Below are 21,390 nucleotides of genomic sequence, written 5' to 3' on the forward strand. Positions count from 1 at the left end.
CAACAAAGGAAATCATTCAGCACCATTTCAGCATATTCCCGCACTCAGGAGATTCATGCATATTTAAATGAAGTAATTTATTTTCTGCAATTTGCTCTTTAAGAGCTTAAGTGGCCATTTGCTGTTGCTTATTTCAGGATCCTGTGCCCTTGTTCTCTGAGTCACCAACTTATAGCTTGAGTGCGCCAGGTGTATTTATGGTCCCAAAGTATTTTAAATTACCCATTAGGAAATCCAATTTCCTATTTAAAAGACTCAGAAGTGATTTTCCACTGTTAACTTTTTCTTAATTAAGGATGTAGGCCTGTATTCACAGCTGAATTTTTGGTACTATATTTATTATTGGCTCCATGATAGTTGATATTTTAGAATGTCATCAATATCAGAATCACAGATAGCCATGCAAGGTGGGCTGCTCTTGGGTTCTCTTGGGATTGACATTTCGGGTACCCATAAAAGTCATCACCGTAATACTATCCACTACTTATTGTACTCTGTACACTATCTCATTTAATCCTTTTGACAGTGCTATGACATGGCTCTTATATTCTCTATCCTTACTTCAGCTTTAGAGATGAGAAAATGTAGACCCAGACAAGTCAATCACACGGTCACATACCTAGTAAGTAGCAGAAAAGATTTAAACCCACCACTCTCTCCCTCCCAAGCCTTACACTGATTCATTAATGCTGAAGGCATGTGATTGTGCTTTAGAGGGTATAGGAGCTAGAGGGTATAGGAATTAGGACCCAGTTTCTGCCTTTACGGAGTTTATGATGTAGTTAGGGAAAGGGGGCTAAGGCAATTATAAAAATATCACAATCTGAGGCTACATGTGCCTTAAAGAGACCCTTGCAAAGTACCTTGAAAATTTGGAGAAATGAAAGATCACATCTGGTTGGGGGTATAAATCTTCAAACTGCAATAGTTGCTTTGCAGAAGGCTAGAAAATAAGGTGGGATTCAGAAAATGGAAGTTGTGGATTTCAGGGCATCAGTAAATGGCCCATTCTAGGATCATGGTAGAGGAGATGGGGAGAAAGGAAGAATGAGTCTAAGGGTTTTGGTTTGAGTAACTGAATATGTGTTGGTTTACTGACATGGGGAAAACAGAAGAACAGGTGGGGCAAAAGTCAAGTATTTTGTCATGGTCATGTTAGCTCAGAAAAAGTTCTTAAACATTCATTCAACAAAGATGTACTCAACAACAACTCTGTATTAGGTACTCTTCTGGGCACTAAGTCCTAAACAAAACGGATGAGTTTCTACACTCTAGAGCAGCTTATGTCCCAGGAATCCCAGAGTAAGTGAAGAATAGTCAGAGAGGTCAGGGTTGGAGACATACAGTTGAGAAGCAATGGCATTTAGACGTTATTTAAAGTTACAGGTTGTGATAAGATCATATAGATGGAAGGGGACTCAAGACCAGACCAAGCAAGAAGGGGCATTTTCTTAAAGAGAAATGAAGAGTGCAAAATAAATCTGTTGACTTCTAGGTAACAAATTTGCCTCAAATTTGTTTGGCTATATTAACTGACATGACAAAGTTACCTCCCCTCCACCCCTACGGAATCTTCTGGTTGGTTTGGTGGAAGTACAATAAAGTTATTGATGTATTACTCTCATTTTCTTGTATTCACACATTCTTTATTAAAAATTTATTCATGGGTAAAGTTAAACAGAAAACACAGCCACCTTAAAATTGCAACTATGAACCTCTAAATAATTTGTGATTGCCATAACAATTAGTGGTAAATCAGTAAGAGCACTGCATACAGAAAGAGGCACCAACAGATGAGGGTGAAAGTATAGACAACTTCCACAACCCTGACTCTAATCCAAGGTTTCTTTTCAACCCAGGGAAGTACACTGAACTGCCAGGGAGACATTATTTTAAGAGTGACCTTTAACCTATTTAATGAATGGAAAAAAACCAATCACAATCATTAGTACTTAGACTTAGTTATAGATAACTTGTGGCATAATTTAAGACGGATGGAGATGCTGTGGCACTGAGACCTGCTGCTGTAGACCACACTTGCCCATAATCAGGGTCCCCAATCCATTCTGTGCACTAGGCCCCACTAGAATTCTGCTAGAGAAATTTAGAATTAAAGAACCCTTCACGTTCAATAATTAGTCCTTGTTGTGGTGCAAAATTTATTCAAAAGTCATTTAATTTTTAACACACTCTCTTTGATAGTTATTTTAAATTTTCTAAATCTTAACTTTAACCCAGTGCCTTATCCACTGACGCTGTGGCCAACTTCCTGGTAAAGATTTGTGCCTTTATCCATAACTGTCTTTACCTTAATACCTAACTCAATCTCTCTCATCTTCTTCTTTCTTTCTATCTCTCTTGCATATGATCCTACTCATTAACCCCTTGTCATATGGCAGCTTCTTTCACAGATAAACTATACAATCCCATCCTCTTCCTGCTTTACTCACTGCTCTTTCTTTCCTATTTTTTGCAGGATCCACCACTTCTTTTTTTTTTTTTGAGGAAGATTAGCCCTGAGCTAACTACTGCCAGTCCTCCTTTTTCTGCTGAGGAATCCTGGCCCTGAGCTAAAATTCGTGCCCACCTTCCTCTACTTTTTTATATGTGGGACGCCTACCACAGCATGGCACCCAGGATCTGAACCGGCGAACCCCCGGCTGCTGAGAAGCAGAATGTGCGACCGCTGTGCCACTGGGCTGGCCCCAGGATCCACCATTTCTTACCAACCTGTAAATACAATCATTTCCCAAGGCTAGGGGACACTTTCTAATTTACTTCTAGTTGATAATGCTAGAGAAATGGGTAAGGTCTGAATGTGAAAAAGAAAGAGCAACTTTGATGAGGCATCCTATTACTAATCAACATCAATTAAACATCTAGTATTAAAAATGTTACTAAATAGGATGGGGAGGAAACCTGAAGGGCCCTTAAACTAAAGAGGTATACAGTCTAGTTAAGTGGGTAAAGTAAAGATACAAAATAATTACAATGACCATAAACCTACTTTTTATACTTATATAATACTGTCAGAATGCCCTGTCAGACACAGTAGAGTAAGCTCAACCAGCATTTTTCTGTTTTCTTTCTTTTTGCAAAGCAAATATTGTAACTTTCATTAAAAAAGACAATAATGAGAATCAATTGCATTTGTCCTTGTTTTTATAATGATACTTGCTCTCAAATTATGGTTTTATACCAGTTTCAACATTTATAAAAGGGGAATCTAAAAATGAAACGCTTAGACCTTGCCTCATGCTCAGAGCAGGGAAGAAATGGGCCAGAGAAAAGCATCAAGGTGGGCAGTGAATTCATTTGAAACTCCAAATCCCCAATATGGTGAGATGTCTACAGTCATTCCTCCATTGCCCACTCCCTAGACAGGCCCCTTCTCAACACACACACACACACACACACACTCTCTCTCTCTTTCTCTCAAACTCAAAAACTGTCTTTTGTAATAATCACATTTTAGATGGCATCACTTTAAATCATATGAACTTCTGGCAGGGTTTACACCTATTTTCACCCTTAAAATTCAACTTACCTGTCATTATTCTAATTGTTTTAAAGGTTTATGATAAAGAACTCTTGCCTCAACTTCTTTTACCAAAGTGCAATTGATTCTGTTTCCCAATACAGAATTCACGTGGGTAAAATGCACTTGCTAATTTAAAAAAGGTTGCTAATTACATAAAATATGCAGGGTGCTATTCTAGCCGACTAGGAGGAGATAGAGATGACAAGCTCCAAATCCTTGAGGCAAATGCATTCTAGTAAAAGGAAGAAGAAATCTGCATAAAGAATGACACTAATAGGTAAGAATCCTGAAAAGCCACACAGCACACTAGGAATTCAAAGGAGAGAGAAATCACATTTAGTTAGGAAAGCTTCATGAAAGACGTGATTTGAAATGGCCCTTAAAGATGAGTAAGATTTTCATAGGAGGGGAGAGGAGGTGTTAAAGAGAGAACAAATTCTGAGAATACTGGGGATAGGGTCATGTTTTATGGGGGAAATGGCATATGTGCTGGACCTCAAATGCTTTTCACAGGCATTCAGGAGGAGAGAACAAAATAGCAAAATTCTGCTATTGAGAATAAAGAAGAACGAGTAATACCAGAGGTGAAAAAGATTGAGATCATTTAGTTCAAAGTCACTCATTTTAAAAGAAAGGGAACTGAATACTGAGGGCAAGTGAGAGTCCTGTTCATATTTACACCATGATTGTAGTCGCAGTGAAGCTGGATGACAAGAGGCCAGCATCTCTGTTCTTAATCACTTTGTCCTATGTGCATAAACCAGATTTTTCCCCCTAAAGCAGAGGATGCTGCTGTATGGGAGAGCCTTATTTATTTAATTCACATGGTAATTAGCTTGTACCATGCAAGGCGTAGGAAATAAAATGTCTTTATCCTTATTATGGAATATCAGCCTTTGGTGAGAAACAGGTCAACTGTAAACACTGCAGGTTTCAATTTGCATTTTTCTTAATTATTTGTTAGATTTAAATCCCACTGATATACGGCAAATAAGTAATTTTTTAAATGGTTAAAAATAAAAGTTGGTTATCAGTTGTAGCTGGTAAAAAAAAGTCAGAAAACCTTCTTGCTAAGCATATCTTTTTCTAAGCATATTCCTTAAGACACACATTATACACATACACACAGAAGAAAAACGGGATTTGTGGATAGTTGAGAGAGACAAGTTGGTAATTTGCAAGTAAATGTGGTCCAGAAAACAGATGAGTGAAAAATGCCCACGTGATTCCCTCAAAGTGAAACTTTGCAAGTCAATTGAGAAGACAGCCAAAATGTGATGCTGGCCCTGGGGCTGCGGGGAGATGGCAATGCTACTAATGAATCCTTATCAAAGAGTATTTTATTGACTGAAGCCAGAGCTGCAACTCTGCCTCAGTGCAAATGAGGAGTAATAACAACTTCCTACTCCTGGCTTCACTGTGAACTTCTGAAGAGTGAGAACCTTCAGCAGGAGATTATAAAATGTAGTGATGACATAGGACATCCTCCTCCACAATGTTCAAAGCCACTTTTGTACACGAATTACATGACATGAAATCTATAAGAGAAGGTATGCACAGTGCAACGTCCACCCCTGATGTGCTTCCAGACAAAAGTCCCCTGATTCTGGTCCTATTACTGCTTTCCACAGGAACTTTTAATTGCTACCACATAGGGAATTAAGGAAGAGCGGTATTAAGTTCCTGGCATTTATGATTTGGACTCGCTCATTTCCTTGTGGAGTCAGCAGCCACAGTTTTCACACTGAAGGCAACCTTCGACATCATCTACCAACTCTCTGTGTAGAGAGGAAGACTCTGCGTGATGTCCCAGTACCACAGGATTCATTCATGTCAGAGTCAGAGCTTGAACCCTGTTGTCATCTTTTCTCCACATTGTTAACTGAAGTAAATAGCTGCATAATTTTTTTCTGCTACATTTCAAGGGAAACTCAGCAGAATCCCACGGAGAGAAGGTAAGTTGCATGTTCTCCAAAAATCTCCAGAGAGTGATTTTGTCAAGGGGTTTAGGCATTGATTTGTTCCCCTTTTGGGCTGTTTCATAATCTCAAAGCCAGAGGATTTCTACTCTCTCTTCTAGTGCATTTCTACTCTCTTCTCTGGAAGAAGAAAGAGTACTACTATGTAGTTTCCTGATGCTCCCTGTTAGAGAACTTACTTTCTCTCCATGTAATCTGTACCTTGAGTTTCCCTTAAACTATAGCAAAAAAAAAAAAAAAAATATTTCTTCACTACAAACTTCATTTGGGATACACAGATATATATCTTTTCATGCAGATGCTTCTATTTTAGTCTGCATACTGGACATTTCCCCAGTTTGATCTCCCCTTCTTTTTCTTTAAGCCTAGTGTTCTCCAAATATTTTCAGCTTTTCTACAATTTGGCCTCCAAGCCATCTGCAGGACAAATATCAGCTCACTGCTAAGAAAGCTGCATGTAGCCCCAACCTCCTGCCACTGAGCCATCCCGCCCTCTTACCATCCTTCTTTGTCACCTTTGAATCTTTAGACACTTAAAAATCCTGTTTTAACCATTTATCCTCCTTTGAGAACGCTAAATAAATATTTTTTCCTTGAATCCTTACCCCAAGTACCTTGAGAACCATGATGAATGACAACATTTGGTTTATAATCACCCCAGAAACCACCTATCATAGTGAGCATAAATTACACATGCTACAAATCTGCATGGGTTCTAGCTTACGCTTTTGTGGCTCGTAAGAAGAAAGAAATGTCTTAGGTGGGGCTCATTTCATGATTTTAATTGCTAATGTATTAATTCTCTCTCCCCTTTGTCTTTGACCCTGCCCAATTTCAGGGAAAATCCCACTTTCATTTAGAAGAAGAATTTTGACATAGGTTATTTCACCATGTCCAAAGCTTTTAAAAATAGCTATGTATGTAAATGACCAGTGATGGATCCATTTTATGTGCATAGGAGAACTAAGTTAGGAAATAAGAACTTGGACAATTCATTTGACTTCCTTTGTCTCAGTTTCCTTATCCATAAAATGGGGATAAAAATACTTAGTCTGCATTAATAAGAGCTAATGTTATACCTGAATGAGAGTGAGTGTGGAGAAAAGATAGATAGGAGATAGGTGAAAGTGCCATTTCAAAACACAAAGATGATTATTTGGACCCATGAGAAAATTATAACCAGCAAGCTGTTCCCACAGTAAAAGTTTATTCACCTGTACCCCTTGATTTGTTCTCTACAGTTCATGTGATGACCAAAAGTTATTGCTTTCATGTCTCAATTTATTAGCTGGATGGTTGAATGCACAGAGCTCACACCTGAATCAGCACAAAAGTGAAACCTGGAGGAGGGAAATAGAAAGGGGCTCTCGAGCTTCCACTGAAGCCATTCTCATCTGTCAACCTGCCCACGTAAATACCAGGAAATCAACTCATTTCACCAACTTGGGAGGCAAACCTGAGTTATAATAGTGTTCTTGACTGCAGGTCAATGAAAAACTGGTCTGCTTACAAATTCCCATTTGTCATATTCCCTACAAATGCACATTAATTGTTTTCACATTTAAATGCCAAGAATGAACCAGAACAAATGTGTGTTGTCAGGTTTTTGGGAGTTTTCTAAAAACAAAACAGGATGATTATGGTATATAGTAAATTACTGTTGGTTCCTTGTGCTCTCGGCAGAATCATAAAAGGGTAAGAACCTAAGAGAAATCATATCTGGTTCAAATCCTACAACATAGAAAATAGAATTGGAGCTGACTCAATGAAATATATAGTTAATACAAGTTTGTAGTGGGCTGTATGTCATGAGTCTTATACGTCTGAAAGTGAAATATTTGATTACAAGTAGAATATTTGAAAACTCTTCAGAATAACATAGTCTAAAAAGTAATCTTCTTCCTCTTTGTATTTTCTCTCCAAAGAATTAATATCTACTGCTTATCACCCTCCCTCCATCCCAACCTCCCCCCTTCCTTCTTCATAAAATCTGGGTCCTAGACTTACCCATGATTGTCATTTTGTGCAATGATTCCTCAATGTTAGTATTCAGAACTTATCAAAAGTGGCAGTTTTGTGGTCTATAACCGCAGACTGACCAAATCTATGCACATAATAAGAAAAGCCAAATTGGTAATATATCGTAGTACAAGTATCTGCAAGTGACATGGGTGTTTGCGTGTGTGGAAGGGGCAGGAATAAAAGTGACAGCGGCATAAGTAGTAACTCAATAGTTTGATGGTGTATGAGTGTTCAGTAAATTAATTAAGACGAACTTGATTGATAGTTAAGGATCTGTAGAGTCCTGAGATTCTACTAATAAGTGACTATAAAAGCAAAATAAGGAAAAGTCAAATTTCCTGCCTTTCGTTTTTCTACCATCTTAATCACACATCAGATTGCAGTACAGTCTCAAATGCTAAAAGAGAAGAAATATAAAAAGGATAGAAAAAGGAATATGTCTAATAAACTGGTTACAATCTACAGTTCATTGAATGGAGCTTTAGCTCTGGTCTATGCAAACCTTCCGGTTTCCTTCATGATTCCCAGGGATCAGAGTATACGCTTATCTAAACTTGACAACAATCCTTGGAAAAGAGAAACCAAATTGAATGAAAATTGTAACCTTCATTCCCCTTTGTGGACACCAAATCAATCGTGCTCACACAATTTCTTTTGTTTTTGTTTTGAATTGAATTTTGTTTACCACAAGTTCTCTGAGGCCAAGATGAATGACAACCTCGAGATTCAGTTTCTCAACAACTATATAGACAGTCTTCACACATCAATTCTCACAGTAACTGTAAAGATTCAATGATCAATAACTGTATTCAATATGTATTATTTCAGGAAATTATTTAATTCATTGATTATAGACCTGATCTGGTAGGCTGAATAATAGCCGCTCCAAAAGGTCCACATTGTACTCTCTGGAACTTGTGAATAAGTTACTTAAATGGCAAGAGTGATTTTGCAGATGTAATTAAAAATCTTAAGATAGGATTATCCAGGTGGTCCCAGTGTAGTCAAAAATTCCTTAAAAGAGGGAGGCTATAGAGTCCGAGTTGGAGAAAGAGATGTGACAATGGAAGCAGAGGTCAGAGGAAGAGAGAGAGATTCGATAATCTATGCTGCCAGCCTTGAAGATGGAGGAAAGACTCACGAGCCAAGAAACGTGGCAGCCTCTAGAAGTTGGAAATGGTAAAAAAAGAATTCTCCACTGGAGCCTCCAGGAGCAATGCAGCTCTGTCAATACCTTGATTTTAGTCTCATAAGACTCATTTTGGACTCTTACCTCCAGAACTATAATAACAAACGTGTTGTTTTAGGTCGCTAGTTTGGGGTAATTTTTTATAGCAGCAATTTGAAACTGACTCAGCTGAAAACTCATGTCACAGAAATTTTAACAAATATGGTGTTATTTTTTGATCTGCCTATGTAACATCACACATTTTAAGTTTACCTATCTTTATATATATTTAAATCTGTCATCAAATATCGAAATTTTGTATTGTGCTACTAGCGAAAGAAACTAGGAGGAAAAAGCCCTGAGCTGGGAGTCGAGACACCTGAGTCCAGGCCAGCTCCGGCACTAGGAAGCTGCGTGATTTGTGAGAGTCACTTTTAGATCTTTGTTATTTCACTTGAAAATCACAGGTCTCGACAAACGATGATGTGTCTTTTGACATTATGATACTATAATTATCCTAGAATCTAAGTTAAGGAAATAGCATTCATATGGTTGAACCTACAGATCATATAAATTGTCGTTTGCTGACACGATGGACAATGCATAAAAAAAATCAAGATGTGGTATCAACAATTAAGATGCCTTCTTTTAATATATCCCATTAATAAGGAATGTAATGTTCTGCTGTTTCCATAATGTAGTCCAAAGTATAAGAAATCACTCAGTGCAGCCTAGAGGAATGAACTTAGTACACACTTTAAAGTTTCACCAAATGCTTGAAAATACTCAGTACCCTACAAATAGATGTGTAAGGCTTCCTTAAGAAATCTTTGTGAAAATATTTATTTGTAATTATTATTCTAAATTATATAAATAAATGTAACACCGTAGGCATAGGTATTATGAAAAATAAACCTTTCATTCCTGCACTACCTCTTTAAATTTACATGAATTTGTGAGAGAACGTTTTATTTTTAAGGTTTGAAAGATTCTTAGTTGGAAGTTATTTTTGGAGAAAAATCAGTATTGGAATTTATAGCTAGCACTTTCCATTTATAAATAAAAATGGCCTAAGAAAACATTAATGACTTTCCTAAATTAATAATATAAAGTGGGGTCAGGCCGGTGGCCCAGTGGTTAGGTGCACATGTTCTGCTTCTGCGGCCCGGGTTCACTGGTTTGGAGCCAGGGTGTGGACATGGCACCACTTGTCAAGCCATGCTGTGGCAGGCATCCCACATATAAAGCAGAGGAAGATGGGCACAGATGTTAGCTAAGGGCCAGTCTTCCTCAGCAAAAAGAGCAGGATTGGCAGCAGTTTGCTCAGGGCTAATCTTCCTCAGAAAAAAAAATAATAATAATACAAAGCTGTGGAGAAGTAAAGCCATTGATGGCTAACTAAACACAGATGAGGGAAAGATTTCTCCTTATCCATGTGTGGAGATAAGTGCTTTTTAAAAGAAGCCTTAGAGATAAAATTTTCATATAAATGAAACTTCCTCCCCAGCAGGTTGTGCTTGCTTAAATGTTCATTCCTACACTTCCTCCGTAGAATGGCCAGCAGACTAGATATTTATTAGTTAGATACAACCTGGCCCTGTAGGTCTCATTCTCTCCTCTTTTCCCCCTTCTTGCAGCAAGTGCACAAATAAAAGAGGACAAGGTACAGGGTACCACCTGTCGCTGGATCAGAACACACCTCAGGGGTCTCCTGCAACCAGCACTCCCTCTATGCTCTGTCCTCCCCAATCTGCACCCGCCTGCCAGACTGACTGACTTGTGTTTTGCTCTTGCTGCCTTGGCTAACTTCCCCAGAGTTTCCCTCTTGAATGCCTAGACTTTAAGATCAGTATTACCCTGATACTAAAACCAATCAAAGTCATCACAAGAAAAGAACCCTACAAAACAATATATCTTAAGAATATGGATGCAAAAATCCTCAACAAAATACTAGGAAACTGAATTCAGTAACATATAAAAGAATTATACATCATGACCAAGTGGAATCTATTCCAGGGAAGCAAGTTTGGTTTAATATCTGAAATTCAATTAACGTAACAGTATATCAACAGAATGTTTTTTAAATCACATGATCACCTCAATAGACAAAAAGCAAAATCCAATGGGGCTGGCCCCGTGGCCGAGTGGTTAAGTTCGCGCACCCCGCTGCAGGCGGCCCAGTGTTTCGTTGGTTCGAATCCTGGGCGTGGACATGGCACTGCTCATCACACCACGCTGAGGCGGCGTCCCACATGCCACAGCTAGAAGAACCCACAACGAAGAATACACAACTATGCACCGGGGGGGCTTTGGGGAGAAAAAGGAAAAAATAAAATCTTTAAAAAAAAAAATTAAAAAATAAAAAAAGCAAAATCCAACACACTTTGATGATAAAACACTCAACAAACTAGGAATAGAATGGAATTTCCTCAATCTGATAAAGGACATCTACGAAAAACCACCAGCTAACATCATACTTAATGGTAAAAGACTGGATGCTTTCCTCCTAAGATCAGGAGTAGGACAAGAATGTCCACTTTTGCTACATTCAGTATTATTTGAATACTATTTCAGTACTATTTGAATACTATTCAATATTGTAGTGGAGGTTCCAGCCAGCACAATTTTGCAAGAAAAAAAAGTAAAAGGCATCCAGATTAAAAAAGAAGTAAAACTACCTCTATTTGCAGACGATATGAACCTGTATATAGAAAATACTAAGAAATCCACTAGGACACCATTAGTACTAATAAATAAGTTCAGCAAGTTTGGAGAATACAAGATCAGTAGACACAAAATGCAACTGTATTTCTACATACTTGCAATGAATAATCCAAAAATGAAATTAAGAAAACTATTCCATTAACAATAGCATGAAAACAATACAATACTTAGGAATAAATTTAACAAAAGAAGTGCAAAACTTACACTATGAGAACAAAAGTTTGCTGAAAGAAATTAAAAATCTAAATAAATTAAAAGTATCCCATGTTCATGGATTGTAAGACTTAACATTGTTAATATGGCTAAACTTCTTAAACTTCTACAGAATCAACACAATCCCTATCAGAATCCAAGCTGACTTCTTTGTGGAAATTAACAAATTAATTCTGGACCATTACCTCACATCTTGTTCAAAAGTTAAGTCAAAAGGAATCAAAGATGTAAATATAAGGGAAAAAACTATAAACTCTTAGAAGAAAACATAGGAGTAAATCTTTATGACACTGAATTTAACAAAGAATTCTTAGATATGATACCAAAAGCATAATCAACAAAAGAAAAAGTAGATTAATTAGACTTCATCAAAATTAAAAATGATTGTGTTTCAAAGAACACCATTAAGAAAGTGAAAGGAGAGCCCACAAAATGGGAGAAAATATTTGTAAATCTTATATCAGATAAGGGAATTGTATCTAGAATATATAAATAATAAATAAATGACAAGCAATAGGACATATTGGAGTATATGAGGAAGCCATTTGGGTTAAAACTAATTCCGCCTGACCTTGTTTTTCCAAACAGGCCTGACATGGCCTGTTGAGCACACACTGTCCATTGCTTTAAATATTTACTATATCCCAAAGACAAGAATGATGCCCTTAAAGATAGGGATGTAACTTCCCCCCATATTCTCATTTCTTTAAGGATAAGCATCTCTCCCTAAACTAAGGATTAATTACTGACCAGATGTACTCACTTTGTGACCACTTACCTTGTTACCACTGACCTGCTGACCACTGATCTGCTTTGCCAGCTAACCATCTCATGACAACTGTAAAAGGGACATTCCTAACACATGTGATGTATGCTCTTTGTTTCAAGATGGTTTATAACCACTCTGTGCACCCCACTTCCTTGTTGCCCTTCCTTCCTTGGGGAAGGAAGGCCCCAGGCTAGTCCTCAGATCTGGCTCATAATACACTCACGCCCATTTTGATTTATAGATTGGTTATGGATTATTTGTGTCAACATAAAGAACTCGACTCAATAAAAAAAAAGACAACCCAATTAAAAAAGGGCCAAAGGATCTCCACAGAAGGTATACAATGGCCAATAAGCACCTGAAAAAAATGCTCTGTATCATCAGTCATCAGGGAAATGTAAACTAAAACAACAATGAGATAATAATTCATACCTACCATGATGGCTAAAATCAAAAAGTCAGATAAAAATAAGTATTGGCAAGGATGTGGAAAAATCATAACTCTCATACACTCCTAGTAGGAATGTGAAATGGTGCAGCTCCTTTGGGAAACAGTCTAGCAGTTCCTCAGTGATTAAACATAAATGATTACCGCATGACCTGGCAACTCTACCATTAGCTATGTACCCACGAGAAATGAGAACATATGTCCATAAGAAATTTGTATATGAATGTTTATAGCCGTGTTATTCATAACAGACAAAAAGTGCAAACAATCCAAATTTCCATTAGTGGACAAACAGATAAACAAAAGGGATACAGTAGAATATTATTTGACCATAAAAAGATACGAAATACTGATAAATTCTACAACATGGATGAACATTCTAAGTCAAAGAAGCCAGTCACAAAAAAATCTATAAATTATATCATTCTATTTATATGAAAGTCTAAAATAGGGAAATCTATGGCGATAGACAGCAGATTAGTGGTTTCTTAGGGCTGGGGGGGAAGGGTATGGTGGGATGGGAAGAGGGGACGGGAGAGGACTAGCTGAAGGGTATGCACTTTCTTTTTGAGGGGATGAATATGTTTTGAATTTGACTGGTGAATATACTAAACACCATCGAATTGCATACTTTAACTGGGTCAACTTCATGGTATGTCACGATAAAACTGTTTAAAAAAATGCCATTTCCTTCTAGCTTTCCTTACTAGTACTAGAATGAACTCATGAGTTCTAGAAGATCATATTAGCCTGATTCCTATTGCTCAAACGGCTCAGTCATGGCCATGGTTCTTTTTGACACAGAGTGCACAGCACAGCTCTTTGTGAGACCTCTCCCAGTATACAAATATGGAAGTGATATCCTTAGACCTCTGTTCCAGGGCTCCTTCAGAGAGCCAGACGTTAAGTGGTACTTTGCAGGAACACATTACACATTTCTTTTAAAAGACTGCAATAGCTTGTGATCCTTTAATATCATACGTGATTACAATTTGGTTTGTTAAAGAATAATCTTTCAAAGGATAAAATAATGACTGAAACAAACACAAAATGAATACATCAGAGATTTCACTTAAGTCAACAACTAATGAGAAAACCAGTAAGATGTAAAACCCTGACTCAAAGGACACTACAAATGACAGAGATATGTATAGATAACTAGGAATGCTGATAGGGATTTGCTAATAGATGGAAAACTGGTCATTTCTATAGCGTGATAATCCATTGTGTTTTGACAGAAAAAAAGTTCAATTGACTTATATGAACAGGAATCATTTAAATTATGATCAGTCCTTTACTAGTTAACTTCTAACTCCTCAGAGTTACAAATAAGCAAAGACAATGAAAGGCTAAGCATCCTACAGAATCAGTTACCCTCGAGGGACCTCTAGACCAGGCCTAACAATCCACTGAAAGATACTCAGGAATCTTTTTTGTCCATTTCAAAGGCTTTTGCAATTTGTCATGACAGGTTTCAGAGTGGATTTCTATGCATAGAGTTTGATAATTAAGTTGCTATGCTATTTGATCTACCATATTTTATCAGTTCTAACATGCACATTTTCCCCACATCTCTGGAGATATAATTAGTAGTATTTTTTCTTAATGTATATAACATAATAACGCATGTTACAATTGATGACATCTTAGATGTGATGAAATATAGTCATTTCACCAACTTTTAAACTCAAGAAAATGATTTGGGAGTGGCAAACTTTAGCTAACATCTTCCTTGGGGAAGACTGAGAGGGAAAAAAAAACACCATCCTTATTACCATCTTTGACCTCTAAAGCATGTGTTTTATGTAAAAATTTTAACAATATCTTTAATGCAACTCAAAGCAGGTCATCTATTATCAAAGAATTAAGATACAAAAGATATTGTTCTTGAATTAGACAGGAAATACTGCCATCACAGTTTCAGAGTGTTGTTTTTTAAGCACAGGACTAGAAAAGCAATAAAAATAATAACAAAGACATCTAAAAATATGAACCATCTCACATATTAGTGGCACTAGCTCACCAAGCCTATAACCTTAGTGGGTATAGCTATTGTCAAACCATGACAACTGACTGGAATCACTTTGTGAGGCCTAACGGAGTGAGAATTAAGAGCATTTCTCACTGCAACTGCATTACTAGCCAGCGTAGTTTTATAGATGCATGAACTGCTCCCTTGTTAGACTGGCACTTAAAAATCCTCATAGAGAACTCCTGCAGACAACGCGGCGCCCATGCACACTCATTACAAACTATTTTCCACAGGGATGAAAAACCTTTTCAAACTATTTTCTCGCAACTTTTTTCTTTCAAAACTCTTTCACTTGGGTTAGGAGATTTCAGTCAATGCTAGAAAATTATTTCATTCTGCCATTTATTTCTATACTTCTTTGAAAAAACACGAAGGAGCAATGAATACATAATTTCAAACTCAACTTGAGTGTTCTATTAAGAGGCCTGGGCGAATGGAGGGCAACTCCATTGAACATTTTTCTTAAGCAAAAGTGTAGGGGAGTTAAAAGTTCTGTCCCTCAAAATTTTTATTTTTCTTCCTAATTACTTTCCATTTCCCACCATTATCTCCTCTTTCCTATGTCCTTTACTTTCTCTTCTTTACAGTTACCTTCCTCTTGTTTTCTTCTCTTTACGCTGAATTCATTTTAGTGATTTTTTCAGACATCAACTTATTTTATATGGAAAATTTTTCACTTATTAATTGGAAACAAGGAAAAACAGCATTGAAGCCTTGAATTCAGATTCTGAGTGCCTCAATCCCTAATGACGTCAATTTGGGCAAATCACTACTAGAGCTTTGAACTACCATGTCTCTCTGAAAAATGAGAATATTTGAAAAATTTGCAGGATCAATGAACTACACCAATTATCAGAGCTAAGGAACACCAACTACAACAAAAGATAGGCTACACTTAAACATACGGTAGTAAAACTGTAGAGCATCAAAGAAAACATCAGGTCTAAAGAATGGAGCGAGTTAAGGACAGATTATAAACAAATCAGAGTTAGTTTGATTGACTGTGGTTCTTTAACAGCAACAATAGAAGTCCACAAGAGTGTGGCTGAAAAAAGGTAAAACACATTTTTATTATATATGTAGCTAAACTGTTCAACTAGATGGTGGACAAGTTGACAGACAGAAGAGCAGACTTCTACTCATGCTCATCTTCTTCACCGACAGAACCTCAGTTTTATTTGGGGTGACTACATCCTTAGAAAACTGCACGGCCTAGCCTCCTTTGCAGCTGGGGTAGCTATTCTATAGTTCTGGCCACCGAGTCAGAAGGTTAGATGCAGGAAGGATTTCTGGAAATTCTGGGAATCTCTACTGCCTGGTTTTCCTGCCGTATGTGCTGCCCCATCTTCCTCTCTTCCCTTTCCTCCTTCGTGATGCTGAAGGGGAGACACAGTGGCTGGAGTTGCAAGAGACATCTTATGATTTTGAGGCAAAGACTGAGGAAATCACAGAAACTTTGCCCTGTAACTACTAACTTCTGTACTTTGCTACATGAGGAACCAAAAAAAGGGCTTTTTTAAGACTACTGTTTCAGTTAGCCATAACTGAATGCAATCCTATTTGTTACAGATTGAAGGAAAAAAAACCTGATTACTAACAAAAATACGACTGTCTATAGAAAACCCAAGTGAATCTCTAATCGCAGTTTTACAATAACAATAAAAGAGTTCAACAATATATTACTACAATATAGTAAAATCAACTTTGTGTCTATATACCACCAATGAACTCAAAAAATGTGATTTTTAAAAAGCTACTTACAATAGCAACACAAAATATAGAGTTTCTAGAAATAAATTTTATATACAAGACGTACAGGATCTTATGGACAAAATTTTAGCATTATTGAGAGCAACTGAAAATTTCTAAGTAAATGGAGAGATATATTTATGGATGGGAAGAGAATGTCACTGAGAAATCTTATCCAATTGTTTCATTCTTCTCAATTTATCTACAAATTTAATATAATTCTGAAAAAAAGTATAATGGAATTATATGTGGCACACTTGTGAAGCTAATGCTAAAACCTATGAAGAGCAAAAAGCCAGGAACAGCCATGAAAATTCTGAGGAAGAACAAGGTTGGGGGACTCAACTTACCACATGTCAATATTTACTATGAAGTGATGGTAATTAGGGCAGTGTGGTATCAGTACAGGAAAAAGAACGTAAGCCAAGGGAACAGCCTAGAGATTCAAGAAACATACCCACAAATATGAAACTGTATAGTGCCTTGCACATCACTGGAGAAAGGATGATAAATGATGCTAGGGCAATTGGTTATCAATAAGCAAAAAAAATCGAATCCCTAACTCATATGATACACAAAAATCAATTTCAGGTGAAATAAAATACCTAAAAATAAAACTTAAAACTAAAATGTGAAAACATCTTTATGACCATGAGGAATAGAAATTTGACTTACAACATGAAAACTACAAATCTTAAATCAAAAGATTTACCTTTAACTTAACCCCAGCACATAGAAAAATACCATAAACGAATGAAAAAGGCAAAGTATTGCCAGGAAGAAGATAACGAGGGTCTGAAGAAATTCTAAGAATAAGAAAAAAACAAATAGTTCAATGGCTAAACGGGCACAAGAAAGTAGCAATCCACAGAAGAGGAAACCAGCATGGTTAATAATTACAAAAAGCTGCTTCTCTCACAGCAACCAGAGACCAGAGTGAGGCATCACTGACATTCATCAGATTGGCAAAAATGATTAAATCTGACAATACCAAGAATGGGGTGAGGATGTGGAGCACAGGAACTCTTGTACACTCCTGGCTGAGTGTACGCTGGTATGACCTCTGTCAGAGTAACATGGCATCCAGTAAAGCTGAGGATGCTCTTATCTATGATACAGCTACTTTACTCCCAAGTGTATACAGCCTAAAGAAACTCTTGTACCAGACACATGTCACAGAATGGTCATAGCATATTGCTATGAAATAAAATATTGTAATCTAGGGAGCTTCAACGATATTTGTAAAGATTTACTTCTGGGTGATGGGTACATAGGCATCTTTCACACTTTTTTAAAAGATGAAATGTGATGGGAGATATTGCAAATTGAAACAGGTAAATCAGACTACTTTTAGAACTTCTGGCATCATATTTCACAGTGGGTGTAGGCTGGGAGACGTCAAGCCCAGGGACCACCTGAGGAAGATTTTGATGCGCTTCCTTACGAGGACTTGCTTACTCTCTTTGACCCAAGAAGTGAGCAGCTCCAGACTAAGCCACTGCATCTCCTTTCTCCTCCTCCAGGCCCAGCCCTATCCTGTCACTTTGTAGGTGTGAACGACAAACCAACACTGACCTCAGGGCTCTGCTTTCACAGACAATGACACTGAGTAAGCAGGTGCCCTCTCTGCGAAAGAAATCTATCCACTTCTCTTCAAGTGAACATGGTGTGACTTCACAGCTATTTCTATTACTTTTTAACGAGCTAATCTTTCCCACCAGAAAACCCTGTTAATTAGCACTTTTACCACAGATAATTGATGAAACACTTTGTGTCTCAACTCTATTGCTTTGCATATTCCATGAAGTTGCTATTTACTTATTTTCATTAAATAGTAGAGAAAAAAGTAATTATTCTGAACATCAAAGCAATCTGTAAATATAAATAAGTAATAGTATATAGCATTTCAGTAGGATTGAAACATTGTCACAGATAGGAAGGTTAAAAACCCTTTACCCTCATCAAGCCCAAGGCCCCCTTCCCAGAGTAAACTTTATTATCGGAATTAGCATGTGCACGTGACTGTGGAGGTTCTAAAGAGCCCCGAAGACTCGTGCCTAAAGCTATGACTCTTTCCTATTGCTGTAAAATACAGGAAGCTGGGTGGTTGCCCATATTGCCAAGCCTCCTCTTCACTTCGCTCAGTGGCTCAGTGCTCCTCTGGTCTTGGGCCAGCCCTGAAAAGTGAAGTCACTACTAGATCCAGGAAGAAGTTCTGTCTAGATTGGGTCCTTGGAAAGAACGGGAACTCTAGAAAGTACATTTGTTTTAGGCTGGAATGTTTTCAAAAAACCATTTCTAATGGAAGCTTGTGTCAGTCTCAGCTAAACAGCTTCAAAGCCTGTCACATATTTCTGTGCACCGAGCAGATCTGTTCTCACGGTCCTTTCAAATTCTGATGAGCTCTCCACACAGTTGCTTCAAAATATCTCTAGTTTTTCCTAATTGTTTCAGCAATGGCTCATAGAAATGCCTTTTAAAATATTTTTTTATCTTCAAATTACTTATTTCTTGAAATATTTATTTCCTTGTGGGAACCTGAAAGCTTTACATATTATAAAAGAATGACATGGTTCTCTATTTTACTTTCTAAAACCTTAGCGGTATTGGTCAATCAGGAGATCATCCCTTGGACATTCAATCAAAGCTCTTTGATTAAATTACCATTATTCTTAAAGAGCCTAGAGTTGATTCACTTCACGATGTTTGATGGTTTCTTTGGAATCAGCATTTATTTCATGAACAGACCGACCTCATTTTTCGTTCTTTTCAAATCAGACAGTTTTAGTATAACTAGAACCTAAAGCAGTTAATAAGTACTAGAAAACATTTTAAACTTAATAAAGTGGCTAATCTTACAAAATATCAGAGGTTTGACTATGAAAAGAACTTGCTACTTTAGTTAGAATAGCTACGTCTCTGGGAAAATAAAGTAGACTTCAAGTACACAAAATCAACTAGAAAGAAGGTTGGTTCTTAAATATGACACTAAAAGTACAATCCATAAAAGAAAAAATTGGACTTCATCAAAATTAAACTAATGAATTTAGTTAATTAAATTTAAGAAAATGAAGAGATAAGTCAAAGACTGGGACAATATTTGCAAATCATATATCTGATAAAGGACTTATATCTGGAATATATAAAAGCATCTTACAATTCGATCTAAAAACAGAAATAATACAATTAAAATATGGGCAAAAGATCTGAACAGACATTACTCCAAAGAAAATATACAAATGGTCCATAAGCACACAGAAAGATGTTCGATGTCATTAGTCATCAGAAAAAAGTAAATAAAAACCATGATGAGCTATCACTTCGTACCCGATAAGATGTGTATAAAAAAAAGAAGATAATAACACGTGTTGGTGAAATTGTAGAGAAGTGGAACTCATACACTGCTGGTAGGAATGTAGCTTTGGAAAATAGTCTGGCAGTTCCTTGAAAAGTTAAACAGAGTTACCATATGAACCAGCAATTCCACTCCCAGGTATAGACCAAAGAGAATTTTTTTTAAAAAAAAAAAAAAGAAAGAAAAGCTCCCTTTGTCCTAGGGTTTTACTTACTGAGGTTCCACTTCAGGCCTGTTGTCGTAACCTGACTGCATGGCTGTCCAACAGGAATAAGGCCACACCAATCACCTTCCATTCCAGTATCTACATGTAATTTGTGCTTTCCCTGAAGGAGAGAAGGAATGACCATTAAAACAGGGAAGAGAAAGGAAGGGCCGTTGATGTACATTGAAGACCTGGTGGGATGCACCAGGTACCATCCTAGGAACTTCACATGGTTTATCATACTTAAGCCTAACAACAAATTTACGTAGTACGTACTGAATAATCCTAGGAACTTCCACTTGACTAAATCCTAGTGACAATTTTACAATGTAGCTTACTGTTAATTATTATTTTTACATAAGTGAAAATTGAAGCTTGCAGAGATTAAATGCATTCAGGACCACACAAATAACAAGCGGGCAGAATTAGGATTCCTACCTATACCTGTCAATTTCAAAGACTAAACTGGTTCCACATGCTAAAGATGTAGCACTATATGATACAGCATTCTACGGTCTTATTCAAACCCTTACTCAAGCATAAATAAAGCACTACTTCCTGAATCTTTGCCTTATCTGAGACTTGAGCTTCTAGCTTTCAGAATTCACTGTCAATCATACTAGTGGTTAACCTCTTTCTTATACCCAAAGCCATTCTAGAAGATGCTCAGTGAGAGTACCTGTATCAAGAAACAGAGTATGTGTCCTGAGGAACTGGTATGCTTCTTCCATTCTGATGAGGAAAACCAATATAATTTACCATATTTTCAATTTTCGCACTTACAAGAAGGTTAGAGTTAAATGTAATGCTCAATCAAGGCTACAACGTTTGCTTTTAAACAGACTACGTGGAAACTCCCTTTCTTCTACAGAGCAACGATTTTCCTTTCCCGCTCTGTTCATTATCCTTAGGGCATACAGTCTTTATAAAAAGATGCCTCAAGTCCTTATGGGAAAATGCCAAGACATACATGCATTCAATAGGAGACTAAAAAAGATATTTTTAATAATTCATATGACTTTGAATAACTTCCAAAGGATATTCTTTATTTTAATAAAATATTGCCTTAAAGTATATTTAATACAAAACATATTACCAGATTAAGGTATCTAGGTCTCCTTTTACAGCCATTTCACTTTTATTCCAACTATGCCTTTTGTACTGTATGTTGCAAGCTTCTGAGAA

The 21,390-nt window shown here is 37.0% G+C and overlaps 1 protein-coding gene across 6 annotated transcripts in view; it reads right to left on the reverse strand.

Moving 5' to 3' along the window:
- Positions 1-21,390, reverse strand: part of TPK1 (thiamin pyrophosphokinase 1) — a 314,996-nt gene that overhangs the window by 65,807 nt on the left and 227,799 nt on the right. For all 6 annotated transcript variants that reach the window (XM_046670705.1, XM_046670706.1, XM_046670701.1 and 3 more), the window contains one exon: positions 20,215-20,326. In XM_046670705.1, coding sequence (XP_046526661.1) covers positions 20,215-20,326 — 112 coding nt within the window. The remainder of the gene's footprint in view (positions 1-20,214; positions 20,327-21,390) is intronic.

Source organism: Equus quagga, chromosome 8 (genome assembly GCF_021613505.1).
Source record: "Equus quagga isolate Etosha38 chromosome 8, UCLA_HA_Equagga_1.0, whole genome shotgun sequence".
Lineage (NCBI taxonomy): Eukaryota > Metazoa > Chordata > Mammalia > Perissodactyla > Equidae > Equus > Equus quagga.